Source organism: Plutella xylostella, chromosome 20 (genome assembly GCF_932276165.1).
Source record: "Plutella xylostella chromosome 20, ilPluXylo3.1, whole genome shotgun sequence".
Classification (NCBI taxonomy): domain Eukaryota; kingdom Metazoa; phylum Arthropoda; class Insecta; order Lepidoptera; family Plutellidae; genus Plutella; species Plutella xylostella.
The window spans coordinates 6,156,491-6,171,424 of NC_064000.1; the positions used below are offsets into that span (position 1 = coordinate 6,156,491).

At 38.8% G+C, this 14,934-nt stretch overlaps 1 protein-coding gene across 1 annotated transcript in view; it reads right to left on the reverse strand.

Annotated features, from left to right (window-relative positions):
- Positions 1-7,525: 7,525 nt before the first annotated feature.
- Positions 7,526-14,934, reverse strand: part of LOC105390966 (inactive dipeptidyl peptidase 10) — a 135,043-nt gene continuing 127,634 nt past the window's right edge. Inside the window, exons 10-20 of the mRNA XM_048628095.1 lie at positions 13,561-13,684; positions 12,791-13,026; positions 12,231-12,351; positions 11,804-11,939; positions 11,254-11,429; positions 10,790-10,932; positions 10,170-10,361; positions 9,670-9,827; positions 9,052-9,263; positions 8,462-8,637; positions 7,526-7,975 (exon numbers count right to left, since the gene is read on the reverse strand). Coding sequence (XP_048484052.1) covers positions 8,494-8,637; positions 9,052-9,263; positions 9,670-9,827; positions 10,170-10,361; positions 10,790-10,932; positions 11,254-11,429; positions 11,804-11,939; positions 12,231-12,351; positions 12,791-13,026; positions 13,561-13,684 — 1,642 coding nt within the window. The 3' untranslated portion in view covers positions 7,526-7,975; positions 8,462-8,493. The remainder of the gene's footprint in view (positions 7,976-8,461; positions 8,638-9,051; positions 9,264-9,669; positions 9,828-10,169; positions 10,362-10,789; positions 10,933-11,253; positions 11,430-11,803; positions 11,940-12,230; positions 12,352-12,790; positions 13,027-13,560; positions 13,685-14,934) is intronic.

The window sequence follows — 14,934 nt, forward strand, 5'->3', positions numbered from 1 at the left end:
GTGATATACGAATTTCATCTTTTTGACTAACGTAAAGAGTCGAAACTCGTGTGTTTCAATATAAATTTTTACCTTGTTGTAAATGATGATAGGCACAAAACTGGGACCATCACCAATAGAAATGAGTGATACGTCGTTGAAAAGGATTTTTTTTGCAGAATATGAATAACGGAAGCGCATGTCCTGATTTACTGTCCATTTAGAATAATCGTACCTTGAAAGTTCTTCTATTTTATTTCTGTAATTTTAATGTTTTTGTTATTGTTTCACATTCATTTTAATTTTTTGTAACAAAATGATCATCATTCATTATAATATTATATTTGTATATTATCTCAGTAAATAAAACCAGTTGAAAGTAATTTCTCCCATTTTAGTAATACGTGTTTACGTGTATTACGCCCTAACTGTCATCAGGAGAGAGATTGATTGATTATGGCATTACACGCCATAGAAAAATACCTCCTTCCGACGAATATATTTCAAAATGGACAACTTATACAGATTTGTCGTCATAATATTTTTTTGCTCATTTGAAAAGAGCTATCCAACCATATATGACTCATCTTTATTAGACATAGGACCCAAAACGCCCATTGTCATTTATAATACCTACGGTCTATTAATTTGAGGGTTAGACTTGAGGTACTTAATTATATCGTCTCAACTGCACCCAAATCTGGAAAAGCTACGGAAATTTTACTTCAACTTCAAATAACTATGTCAACATTCTGGCAAGTTTAAATGATTTTGTTGATACTAATTAGTAAGAACCAAGTGATCTATGAGAACGAAACTAAGGGAATTAGCAACACTGAAAAAATATGGCGCTAACTAAAATATCTACACTGCTTGCATCTAAAACAGTAATCACATGTTAAATGTTATAGGTAAGTATTATGCTTTACAAGGTGGTATATTACCAGCAGGGCCACTCTCTACCAAAGGCCAACGAACTAACAAGAGCTGTCATGCATTCGTACTATACAACGCGATACAGTAAAACTATAAAGTCCTGAAAACGGAAGTGGATCCTAACTAATTGTTAAAGACCGTATTCAATGAAACAATTATATTTATTTAAGGACAAATCCGTTAAAAAACCATTATCAATCGGTATTTTATTTTTAAACTGTATGTAAAAGCAAGTAAATAACTGACAATGATAAAAAGTCTTAGCAAAATCGCACTCTTTATTGTCAGGACTTTATAGTTCGCCTGTAGAGTCGTGGTTAGCGCTGCTGTTTTGTTTTTTCTAAGCTTGGGAGCGAGCACGAAGCACGGCACTATCTCGTGATAGAGTGACCCCCTGGGAGTGCTGTGCGTAAGTGTACAGTAAAGAGCAAAGACACCTGACCCTTCTCAGAGTAACAGTGCTACCTGTGGGGTTACCTACAAAAAGAAATAAATGATTGGCTAGGAGTGGTTATTGTGTTAGGACACAAATTAGGTAGGACAGTTGGATTGGACCCTTAAAATTGAAATAGGTTAAGTACAATATTCTATACCTAGACTACATTAGAGGTTCAATTGAAGTGTTTACGCTAGTAAAATGAATAGGTGGACTTATGTGTCACCTATGTATCGCATGTAGGTACCTAGATATAATAATAATAATAATATGTACTACTTATCTAATTATTGTGAGTTAGAAAATAACAAACTAATACTTATGGTAAGTTAAATATAATACAAAAGTATGAATACTGTTTGCTTAATTTTACATAAATAATGGATCAAATTAAATTGAATGTTAACCAATTTTCGAAATTATAAAACATCAATACAGACTGGAGTTGTCAATTATGAGATATTAATTTATGTAACCAAGTAACTTTTGGCACTTCACAATACTTGTTTTGTAAAAAATACCAATTGTAATGGCTCGTCCAGATTGCTTAAAATTTAAATAATACATGATCTATTTATTGCTGATTTTATACATACAATATAATTATATAGGTAGGTTAATTCGTTAAATATTAAAACGCTCTAAGTAGGGATTTTAAATGCAATAGGTTTATTCAGCTCTAAGTTAAAAACTTTCTAATTTTAAAGATTAATCGAATTTCATGAAATTTTTAACGATCTATTGGTCATTAATAAAACGTTTGTATCTCTAATTCTATAGATAAGTACTTAAATTTATATGAAATGACTAGAAAATTCATGCAAAAAGTGAAGTGATTATTACATAATATTTATGATAATTAATGAGCAAATTTTTGTATTCTTTATAAGTTTGTAAGTGCAACAAAAAAGAATACCCAACTAGTTCAGGTTTCAATCCGGTATATCATTATTATAGGTAAGTATATATTTTTTCTTAATAAGTATAAGATTAGATACTAAGTAAAAATAATAGCAACATTTGCACTCAGTCTGATATGCATTTTAAAAAAGCTGCATCACTTACAAACTTATAAGAAAATCCGAATTCTAAAAATGACTTAAATAACAATATCTATTTTGTTTTTTACAAAGTAGATAATTCACTGTACACTTTATTTGTCATTTAGAAATTACACTTTACCATCATTTTTTAAATGTTTTCTAAGAACAGTCTGTGAAAAAAACTGACTTGTTTCACAATGGCAATGCTACCTGAAAAGGGTCAGATTTCTTCGGCCCAGACTGTACAATCTTTCCCAATATTACGTGGGTATCGGCTGTTATCGTTATCACTCTTAGATATTATGCTAGTACCTACTTATGCATATTGTACCTAGGTATTAGGGTTTCTGATTTCTCGACCTGTTTTCGTTCTCGAGCTTCGAGAATTCTCGAGCCCAAATTCTCGAGTCTTCTCGAGTCTCGAGCCTTTCTAAGAAAACCTTAAGAAAAAGGCCATAATTTTTTTTAAAAGCACTAAAATTCATTTTATACTTTATCAACTTAATCACAAAGAAAATACTTTACTAATACTCATAATTAGCGGTCTAGCTAGCAGCCAGCCAGCTAATTAATAGTACAAGGTGGGCCAAAAGTAATCACCCTATTGGAAGTTGCTCTCAGCTCTCAGTTGTGCAAATGGCCGTCAATTTTAAATCAGTTTTGATATTTGGTGGACTAGACAAATGCAGAATACAAGTTCAGAAGCCGTGGAGTGATATACTCCCCAAGAACGCGGAATAATTGTGTTTATTCAGTTTTCGGGTCGCCTTTTTTTCATTTTATCTGTCATTTTCCCTGCAATATCGCCTGATTTAACCGTTTCAGACAGTTTATCTGCGGTTTTTTGAAGTCCCGTGTTTATGTGAATAAACGCGTGTCTCTGGAAGCACTTAAGGACATAATTCCACATGAGTGCGAGAATCTCTCGCCCGAAGTTTTCGCTCAAGTGATGAGAAATGCCACAAAACGAGCCCGTATGGCAATCAATTGTGACGGCGCCCATTTGGCCGATATCATCTTCTCAAATTTATTAATAAAATTGTAAAGGTTCAAATAAACATAATAAAAAAAAGGATCGAAGTTTTTCATTTGGAAAAATAATGAGAGCCAAACAATCATCGGATGACTTCTTTTGGTCCACCTGAACTAAGAAACAGTACTTAACTATTACTACGTTATCTTTTAATCATTCATTGGTATTATCAGTGCATCACTAGCTTAAATGGAGATGAAACATAATAAATCATAATACACGCGCATGGTATGCGTGTGTGTTGTTAAAAACGGCACTGGAAAATTCGAATTGAATATTCTTAATTTTTATCTCAAGGCTCGAGAAATTCTCGAGTCTTCAGATTTTTTTCTCGTCTCGAACTAAGCCGAATTTCTCGAATCTTCTCGAGCTCGAGAATTCTCGAGCAGAAACCCTACTAGGTATGTATTGTATACACTCCAACAATTTCAACACCCACACAATATTGAAAATGAGGAAAGTAAATGGAACCTAACAAGAAAATTCTATGCTATATTTTAATGTGCCTGTAAACAAATGCACAAATTTTGAAGCAACGGTACAAATATTTAGAGATTAAGCAAGAGTAGAAATTTTATCTCATAAAGATATTTTTTAAGTTTGAACACTCTAAACTTTAGTTGTCATGTTGTTCAGAATCGGTGACCTTGTTTAAAGGCACTTGAAACGGCAAATTAGTATGTAATTTGCGTTTGTTACGAATTTATTATATTTTATCACTTATTCAACCAATTCACTTTGTGTCTCTCCGTGTCTCATAATCATTATAAATAGAAACAGCATAATTAATTACACCAAATAAATAATTTACTTAAACGACGAAAAAACAAAAAAAAACGCCGCTTTATTAAATGAAATCTTAACGAATGGTTGGAAAACGTAAAATTTTATAATTATATTGACGAAAAGAAAAATATTCATGCATAGCAAAATTATCATGAAAAAAACTCCTTTAGCGGAAAAAAAAAGTCAATACGTTACAGAAATCGACACCCAGCTAAGATAAAATTATATGTATGTTTCCCTCTTTTGCTGTATAATATCATCCGTCACATCTGTCTATATCAATTTCGGTATGATGTATATTACATACCTATGTCTATTTTGAGTCACACCACTGCACTCAGAATCACAACACATTTTGATGCGAATCACTCACCTTTTTAAAATCCTAAGATCACAATACTATCAACTAGATCGAGAGCTATAATGTCAACTTTATACATTATTGCTAGAATTAAAATGCCGTCCCTCCATTTCTTATAGTTCTTGTTTCGCCTACACTTTTTTTAAAATGACGACGTCTTACATTTTTTTTCATTAGAAATATATGATTACAGAGGCCTGCACAGAAACCTGACTCCTCTATGAGTGATATTGCTACTAAGAGGTGGTCACGTTTCTTTGCCGCCCACTGTACATCACCTTAAAACTATATATTGTAATATTTAGAATAATCGATAATACTGTTGACCAACACTAAAGGTATTAAGTATCTTATTAAATGTACCATCAAACTTTATTTTACAATAATTGATTTGAAATTAATTTAAAATAAAGACTATTGACTAACAAGAAGTTTGTGCGCCAGCGCATCAAGATTTATCAATTATTCATATTTAAAATTCTCTCATCTAACTACTTATTATAATTTTATTTTTATAATAAGTACCTACACTCGCGCGCGCAATGAAAAAGTTACACCCACAAAAGGCCGACACCAAATGGCCCAATTTTTTAAAATCATTTTATTTAAAATATTAACACTCTATTACGTTTTCAGTTGTAGTTAAATATTCTGATACGCCGCTGTTGAATGTACTTTAATATTGCAAACGGCGACAATACGCTAGTATTTTCCGTGTAGGAGTAATTTGGACGACCGAATGGCGTAGTGGTTAGTGACCTGACTACTGAGCCGATGGTCCCGGGTTCGATTCCCGGCCGAAGCAGATATTTGTTTAAACACATATATTTGTTCTCGGGTCTTGGATGTGCCCGTAAAATGGCAATAGGCCCGCCCCCTATTACATTGGGACTAACACAACACTCTGGCGAAAAGTGGGTGCAGCAATGCACCTCTGCTAGTGATGTAACGAATATTCGCATTCGCATTCGCATTCGCGAATATTCGCATTTTTTTGGATATTCGCATTCGCATTCGCATTCGCAAGATTTTATGCGAATGTTTTGCGAATATCAGTAAGTACTTATTAAAAAAAAAACTATGTGAAAATAATGGTAGGTAAACTAAATCTAAATACATTCGTCTATAACCTTTTTATTACAAGTTACCCTCTTAATAATCACATTTGCACTCTTACTTTATTATTATTTATTTTACTTTGGGAAATGAAACTTTAGATATTATAGTTAATAGTTTTATAAGACCTAAACATTAATAAACTCTTTAAACAAACAAAAAGCGTATTTTGACAGTATACACGGTTATTTGCAAGTAGACCTGATCCTTTCAGGAAAACGGCAGAGGTGATACTCGTAGAGGAAGACATTTCCAGTCGATTGAACCCTTTAATGTATAATCCGAATCTTAACCATTTCTAAGATATTTAATATAAGTTAGTTTAGTATAAGTTGTTTTTAATTTTTCGTCAAAATGTTATGCTTAAAACCGAAAATTAACTAGCCATATTTAATTTTTTTTTTAGTTGTTTTGCATTAGTGACCCCTTAATAAACTAATTAAAATAATCAAATGTTAAAATTTTACTTAAATTAGACACAATACCTCAAAATAGTTACATTTTAAAAATTAAAAACAAATAAGTTAAATTAAAAAAGAATGTCATACGATTGTAAATTTTTTGTGCCCTTCACTTACTTTGCTTAAAAACATTATGAACTTATAAGCTCGTAAATAAGATATTTCAAATCGATTTAGGTATCACCAAGATATGACCAAAACAACTAGCACAGACGGACAAAATTCAACAGGAAAACTAACAAAATTAGCCCAATTTAAAGGTAAAAAGTGTGATTGTTTTCAGTCCTGGTTGACTTTAGTATGGAAACCTCTATTGAGTTTTCTCCGCTTTCTCTGGTTGTTTTGGCCATCATAGCTTAAAATTTTTGCAAAAAAAAACTTAAATATTATATCTTAGAAATGGTTAAGTTTCGGATAATGCATTATAGGATACAATGGACTGGAAATAACTTCTTGAAAGCATCAGGTTTAATTACCAATAACCCTGTAGTGTCAGAGCAAGACAGCCATAGATTTAAATACGTTTAAATGTTTCGTGTAAGTCGTCCTCAGAAACCGCACACAGTCGCAATGTGTCGTACCTAACAGTTACGGAACTTAAGTGTAACTACTTTAAAAAAAAACTGCGAAAAGTATTGGCTAGTCTGATTCGGAATGCGCCTAGAACGGAACGTTCAGTACGAGACTGCCACCAAACCATATAAATGGCGCCAAATTTGAGCATCAACTGAATATTCGCATTCGCATTCGCATTCGCGAATGTCGATATCAGATATTCGCATTCGCATTCGCATTCGCGAATGTCCAAAAACACACATTCGTTACATCACTAACCTCTGCCTACCCCGCAAGGGAGTACATTAGTACAAGGCGTGAGTGCGTGTTTTTTTTTTTTTTTAATTTGGTGCTATTGTCACTGGAACTTTTTCATTGCTTGTGTGTGTATCTTATTCGCGTGCTACTTAGCATTATTATAAGGCGTGATCACTCTTGCCACAAGCAAATTATGTGTTAAACAATTCTATGCGGTATTTAATTTATAATGCGCTGAATTTTCTCTTTAGGTATATTTACAAGAACTCGCAAGATGTAACTACCCAAATGGACAGGACAAATCCATTAAAAGTACCTAATTAATTATTGCTTTTTAAATATACTTAGTAAAGGAAGAAAGCAAAACTTTAGCTTAAGCTTACTGAAAAGTTAAGCAATATTTTTCAGCAATTATCATAACGCCTGTGCTCACAAATACAGGTTAGATTTAAACGCCCGGTTAACAGCGGCAGCGATCGTAACTCGTCAATTCCATTTGGGAAATTGATTCCGTTTTTTAGGACAATCTAATGTCTAAACCCCTCCCTCATTATAAAAAGTAAATTAAATACATAATTATAATGTCATAATTGTAGTTTAGAACCGCTTTCTTCCAGAGATTACATACATCAGTATTCTTGAGCAGGTTCTAAATCAGAACTACCTACATATGTGTTAGTACTTATAGTTTTTTTTTATAATAAGAGGGGGGACCTAGTGTTATAATGTGATAGATAGAACCTAGAGATGATCTCAAAACCGGGCGTAAACGTTAGTTAACCCAAGGTTTACCAAAAAGGTTTTTTTTTTAACAAGATTAAAATTATAGAAACGACGAGACTTTGACTTCAGGGTTCATCAGGACAACTTTAGAGAGAAACCCTATTTTATAAAACTCAGTTTTAAATGAGCGACCCAAAATGGCCGACTTTTATGGCAGCAGGCGTTTTCTTCTCGATATGGAAACGTTGTACTAAATATTGTTCAGGATATTTTGAGCCTTCAGATTACCTGTAACAGAAGTTGGATAAATGATTAACAGTGCCTGTTACACAATCTTTCGATAAAGTGTGGGGTAATGGGGTGGTCTACTCATCAGATAAAATATGCCGGAAAACTTTCAAATCCATATTGCTACGATATTGCTACCCGGCTGCTACGGCATTTAATAATAAATAATAATAAATGCTGCCGTAGGTATTTCTTTTCAGGTGTGTGATGCCAGATCCCTATCCTACATAAAAATGAATAGATGAATACAATTATTTTGCCTTGAACCCCATTTAACAATTAAAACAAAATCAATCTGTTGCAAAAAGACCAGGGCACCAGAACTGCAAAAGTACAGCTACCGTTGTCATGGCGTGGGTCTCAGTGGTATTCACCAAATGTGAGTGGTAATAGGTTCGTAAAACGGTTGGCATTTGTTTTTCGTACGTAAGAAAAGTCCTACTAGCTAAAACTCTATTGTAAAAGTACCAGGATCACAGAACTGACCAAGAGTTAAGCTCCTCGTCCCTCCACGTGTCTCAGTCGAGGTTCCCTCCATTGCGCAGGCCGGCCTTGGTCTCGGGAGGCACCTGCTTGCGGAAGCAATCGTCCAGGAACGACGACATGGTGCGGTAGAAGTGCTTCTTCACGCCTTCTAGACTGTGCCCTTCGTCTGGGTAGATCTGTGTAGGGGAAAGGGAAAATAAAGACATGGCGTTTGTATCGGCAATGTTAATATTGTGAGTTAATCTAACTTACACATCGCAAAATCGCTGATGGAATGGAGTGGAATTTCAAAGCTGCAAATAATGCAGAATCGCACAATTCCGTACATTTCGGTTTAAACATGAAAGATTATAAAGTTATTTTAATAATAGTAAGTATTATACGTCAACCCCGGAAACGTACGGTCAGCTGCATAAGCAGCTATAGGTACACATGTACATGTACTGTACCTCGTCAAACTGACGAACCGTCAATGTTTCAATAAATGGTTAGGCGGATTGCAAGATTGACAAGGTACGAAAGTGTATAGCTACTTATGCAGCAGACTGTACGTCAACTAATCACTCTCACTAAACAGTATCTATTCTCACCTGCTGTCTAAACATGCTGCCCTGGTCAGCGAGCGCCTTCGCCAGCGCCATGGTCTGCTGTATGTGCACGTTGTCGTCCGCCGTGCCATGTATCAGGAGCAGCATCTTGTCCTGCAGAGACGCGGCCTGCTTGGTGACGTCAGCGTCGGCGTAGCCTCGGTAGTTGTCGGTGGCGTTGGGGAAACCCATGTAACGTTCCGCGTATGCTGATGCTGTGGTATGAAGGTGGTTTTGTAGTTTTTGGGACTAATATGGGAGTCTAGATTGTAACTTTCAAGTGCAAGATTTGTAAAGATCGATCGATAGATTCTTCGATAGATATGTTAATCAGTTTATAACGAACTCTCTCGGTCATTTATCCCTAATCAATCAGGAAAATAGAACTCCTCAAATAGAGTATTATCCTAGACTTTGGTGTTCTTTCGCACTTTGTTCCTTCTCTTTCCAGCTCAGTCCAAGCGGCTGACTACTATAAGTATCTGTCAAATGTGTGTGTGGTAAACACCTTATAAGCCTGATTTTAACTGTTTTGTGGTAAACCGTTGATATAGGAACCAAAAAATATCTACAAATCTGATCTCGACTACTAGGATCTGATAAGTTTTAAAACCCACTTACCATAGTACCGCCACCGCACAATGGGCGTGATGGCGATCCCGCAATGGAACACGTCGAGTGAGTTCGCGAGCGACATCGCAGCGAGGAAGCCGCCGTGGGCCCGCCCGTAGACCGCCACGCGCCGCGAGTCTATGAAGTGGAGCGAGTCGCGCAGGTATCTGTGGAGCACCAGCTGTTTGAAGTTATGTACTCCTGGTACTTTTAGTTTTCTGGCCGTTGGCGGATTTAAAGCCATCGTGGTAAGATTTGCCAGTTAGTTGGATCTTGGTCTTAATTGTAAAGAAGGTGTAGCACGGGGCACAAGACGCTCACTTCAAGACGTGACATTGAAGTTTTCCATCGCACTAGCTCTCTAAGTCGCGCGACGTGAGTGACCGCGACGAAAAACTTTTGTCTGCCCCGGCCAAGGGATCGAACCCTTCAGCATAACAGCCATGGTCACTATAGCCACTACACCATTCGGTCATCAACTATAACAAAATAAAATAAGTATCACTCACTCAGCCACCTCCAGCTGGTCCTGCAGCTCCAGTGTAGCCAGCCGCCGGTGCAGCGCATGATGAGCCCCGAGCCCGCGCCCCCCCGCGCCCCGCGCGTCCACCGCCGCCAGCACAGCCCCCGCGCCCGCCGCCACCGCGCCCCACGAGATCGACCACTCTTCTGTGACGAGCTGCGTTCCTGGTGCTCCGTGCCTGTTGATGCGATTTAATGCTTTATAAAATGTTGTACAGGAACTAAGACAACGATGATGACGAATTGACTGGTCTACCGATATGAATTAGTTCAGTGTATTGAAAGAACCAAGAGAAAGAGGTAAATTATCAGAGAACTAACGATTACTGATATTATAGCTTTTCAAATAATCTGCAAACTGAAGTAGCAATGGTCCTGTTACTTGCTATAAAACCGATAGCCCGCTTTGGTAGTCTCTGGTGGCGACCAGAAACAGGCAAGCTACGAACTATTAGCCAGCTGGACCGATAACGTTAGACATATATATGTAGCCGTTGGTAAGGTCGAAGACAAAGTATTGTGGAGCTCCTTAGAATGGACCCATATCCGTCGGGGCTGATCATTTGGTGTAAGAAGTGTACAAAGCTACCATTCCATCACAACTCACACTTTCAGCAGCATGGGGTACTTGGTGACCTCGTCCTCCCTCAACCCTGGCGGCAGCAGCAGCTTCACGCGTGCCGCGTGACCGCTGGACAGTTGTACGGAGAACGTGCGCACGGTGGGGAGGGCTATCGCGGAGAGACGGTCCTGGGGGTGGAGGAGGTAGAGTTAGGGGGGGGAGCTTTAAAAGAGAAGCCATTGAGGTTGAGATTTATGGTTAAAGTTCTTTTGTCTGTATTTGATCGAGGTTCATAGGTTTTTAATGCAGACAGAGTATAGATACTGAACTTACAGAAACCGTACCTTCACGTGCGGCGAACTTTGGTCAGTCTGACACCTTATCTGAGTAGCTCATCCTCCTGACGAATCCAGCTCTAGTGCTTGCCTCTAACACACTATGAAGAAGAAACAAAGGAAAGGCGACCTAAGCCACTTTTCGCCGTTTATGTCATTTCTCCGCCAACAAACCTTAACCGCAGTATTATTCTCTAAATGCATCAGGATCCTTGGTTCAGGCAGTGCCGTGCGATGCAGGCTGGACGTGGGCACGCCGGGCCCGAGGCACTCCAGCACGAAGTACGCTGATGATGGGGAGAAGTGCGCGTCGTGGAACAGGCACGGCTGCGGCTGGGTTGGGCTTTCTGCTGCAGGGAGAAATGGGTGATGTCAGATAAAATGTTAATGGTTTTCCATAGGACATGACAGAACCACGGCAATTACGGCCATCAATAGATTTTATGATGCAAAATGTTGGGATGTAAAATTATAATGTCGCTAATAGCCCTGGCTGCACCAGCAACAGGGGCTTAGTACCTGAAAGGTGATGAACTGAAATGTCTGGATAAATTACTATTTTATTGCGCACAATAGAAGCCTTATATGCTGCATCTTACCAGTCAGCGCCTCACAAATAGTTTGAATGGCTGAACTTTCACCACTGTTAACTACCAATGTTAGCGACACGCAAATAAGATCATTGCCTTCTAAAACCTTTCCTGCTTCCTTCCCTAGACCCTACCTGGCTGCTTCTTCTTCTTCTTCTTGCTGGGCGTGGCGCTGGTAGTGGCGGGCAGCTCATCCCAGTCCCCGTCCCACGCGCTGTCTCCGGACGAGGCCAGGTTGCCGTAGTACTCCAGGTTTATTGATGGAGAAGGCTGTAAGGGTAACCTGTGTGTTAGTCATGTTATCTGAATGGGATTTTCGTTCAAGTCCTGAGCGATATTTTTGTAATAGAACTTATTATTAACGGCAACTGCTAGACTAAAGCAGCTACCAAGGAGCACCACTACACTTTCTCCTTGACCTTCCTCTAACCATGGCTATGAGGCTGTTCGTGGTTCGAACAACAGAAATCGCAGTGATTCTGGGCTGATACAATAAGATATCCCGTGACTAGTTGTGGACACCACCAACCTATGCGTTGGGTATTATATCTGAATATTTACCTGTGAGTTGCAAGTGACGCAGTAGGGCAGTTTCTGCGGTGATCCCGGGCGGGGCGCCTCCGACGACACCCGGTACAGGTGCCGCTGCCCCGGCTTGCCCTCCGGGATGCCCAGGTAATAGCTGCAACAATGTGCCGTGGTGTGAATTGAGAGGTTAGTTTAGATATGTAAAGGGAAATATACAGATGCGGCGCTATTGTGAGACCTAGACGAAGGTACTATTAGCCATAAGAACGGCGTACTTACACCTACTGAAAGACGTATATTTATTTATTTATTTATTTTATATTTATTTATTTATTTATTTATGTATACATTTAAGTATCTCCTGAGTAACTCTGCTCTCTGTCCTCGCCCATCCTTACACAATAAATACTGGCTAACTGTATAAGGTATTTGATCCAGCGGGTCAAAAACTGTCATAATGCCAGTTCATGGACACTCGAGAAGTTGGCCATCTCCAGTCTCCAGGTGTGATGTGAGGCTCTCGCTCCTAGAGTGTTAATTCAAAGCTGACAGTTTTTTGACCCAAGATATTACTATACTATTATCACACTCACATATGCTGGTTAACATGGTCCCAAGCCAGCAGCCGCACCACATCGAAGCTGCCATGCGTGAGCGGCAGCGCGCGAGGCCCGTGCGAGTTGTGCTCCGCTCTGATGACGTGGCGGAACAGCCCCGCGGGCCCGTCACGTACGGGAGCGAGGGTGACCAGCGCGCCGCCGCCGGCTGACCAGAGCGGTGAGGGGGCGGACTCCACCCAGCCGTCCGTGCCGGAGGTTATTCTGTATACCTGGGGAAGGTTAGGGTTGGGTAAAGTTGGAGGTTAAGATGCCAGCATCTGACGGATCGGAGAATATTTTCTGCGTGTGAAAGCTCATGAACGAATCCTGTTAAAGGCTTCTGTTGAATTTTCATAATTACCACAAATAAAGGGATTATTGTATCGTATAGGTGGTTGGTATCTACTTTCCTGTGTGAAATGGGATTTTGTTCGAAAGGTTCCACTTTCAGCTATTTCCAACATCCCACACTACATTATTAACTTTTCAAAGCTGTCCTTACCTCCTAACAGTACCACCTATTGGTCCTGTTCCTCTTAACTTCTAACAGTATCTCAAATTGTTCTGTGTCATCTGCCCTTCTGACACTTTATTCACTTCTTGAAGCTGTCCTTAAGTACCTCCTCACAGTACCCTATATCTCTCAGTCCTTTTTACCTCCTGACCGGTCACTTCGAGGTGTGTCTCCACCTCGTACGTCAGACCACGTAGGTCTTAGTCCCCCTTGCCTCCTAATAGAACACTTGGGGAAGCCTCGTGCTTACCTCCTGACAGTACCACATGGGGCTCTTGCAGACGGACACGACGGAGAGGTTCTGCGTGCGAGTGAGCCACACGGCGCACACCTCCGTCAGCGACACCCACTGCGCCGACGTCACGTAGTAGTCACTGGGGATGAGGGGGATGGAATGTAGAATAATTATAGATGGACCGATAAGTAGATGAATAATCATTGTTAATTTACTGAACAAAATACACAAGTTACACGGAAAGTTTTCATGTGTAGGTAGGTGTCGTTAGCAAAAGGGTTCTGACTCAGCATAACGCTATTATTATTAGTAAATATTCATAGCGCTGGTATTCTGCCAGGATCGGTTGGTGAGTGAGAAGGAAGCCTCCACCAAACACAAATCTTTGTCAATGGTTAAACCCGACCGTGTGCGATATTAACATATATGAAAATAACTATGTTACAAGTAGGTAAATATAGCGTGGCAAGCCTGTTCAATTTCAGTATTGGTTAAGTTTGACTTCAAAGTTCGCGTTTTGATTATAATGTTGGATGTTGTATAATTAAACAATAACATCTCTATAAGAATACACAGTCATAAAAAACAAAGAAAAAAGACGAACAAAAATCTCTCCACGAAAGATACAAGGAAGAAGTTCCTAAAAACTGTATTCCCACTGACACTCGATACTTCCGCACTACAAATCAGAAGTAATAAATTACAGATTCCAACTGCGTCGGAGGCATTCAATCGAAAGGTTGCCGGCTGATGTATTCACAACTTGGGCATCTATTTCCAACGTTGGTTCTTGGCAGAGTGAGTTATTTCATGCATAATACACTGACACACGTTTTTGCACCTTTGCTTGTGTCGCTGTAGCCATAAATAAAAGTACCTACACAGTATATAAGTACGTATATAAGACAATAACTAAGTAAAAACTTTATCTAACTATTTATCCTCCTTCAGGTATTTTTAAATAACCTGTATTGTATTTAACGTACCATGAGTTATAACAATAAGCAAAGTTTATATAACGAAGGTAGATATAAATGGACTTATACATATTTACGCTAATGTCCTCTACTTTAAAACGTAAATGTAGAAAGTTTAAACGAAAAGCTCCAACTAAGTTTGGGTAATGAAAGCAGAAATTAGCATACTACTATTAGCCCGGCCAACACACGAAATAAGCTCATTTTGGTGCAACTGTAAATGCAATATACGGTCATAAAACTTTGTGACGTCGTTGACCAAATATATCCGTATTTCGCCCGCACTGGGGTCACTCAAGCTTATGAAAAACTTTTTTTTTATCTAGCCAATTCAGTGTCCCACTGCTGGTCAAAGGCCTCCCCATGTTTATTCCACACGTCTCTGCTGTCGACTACCTGACGCCAATCCGGC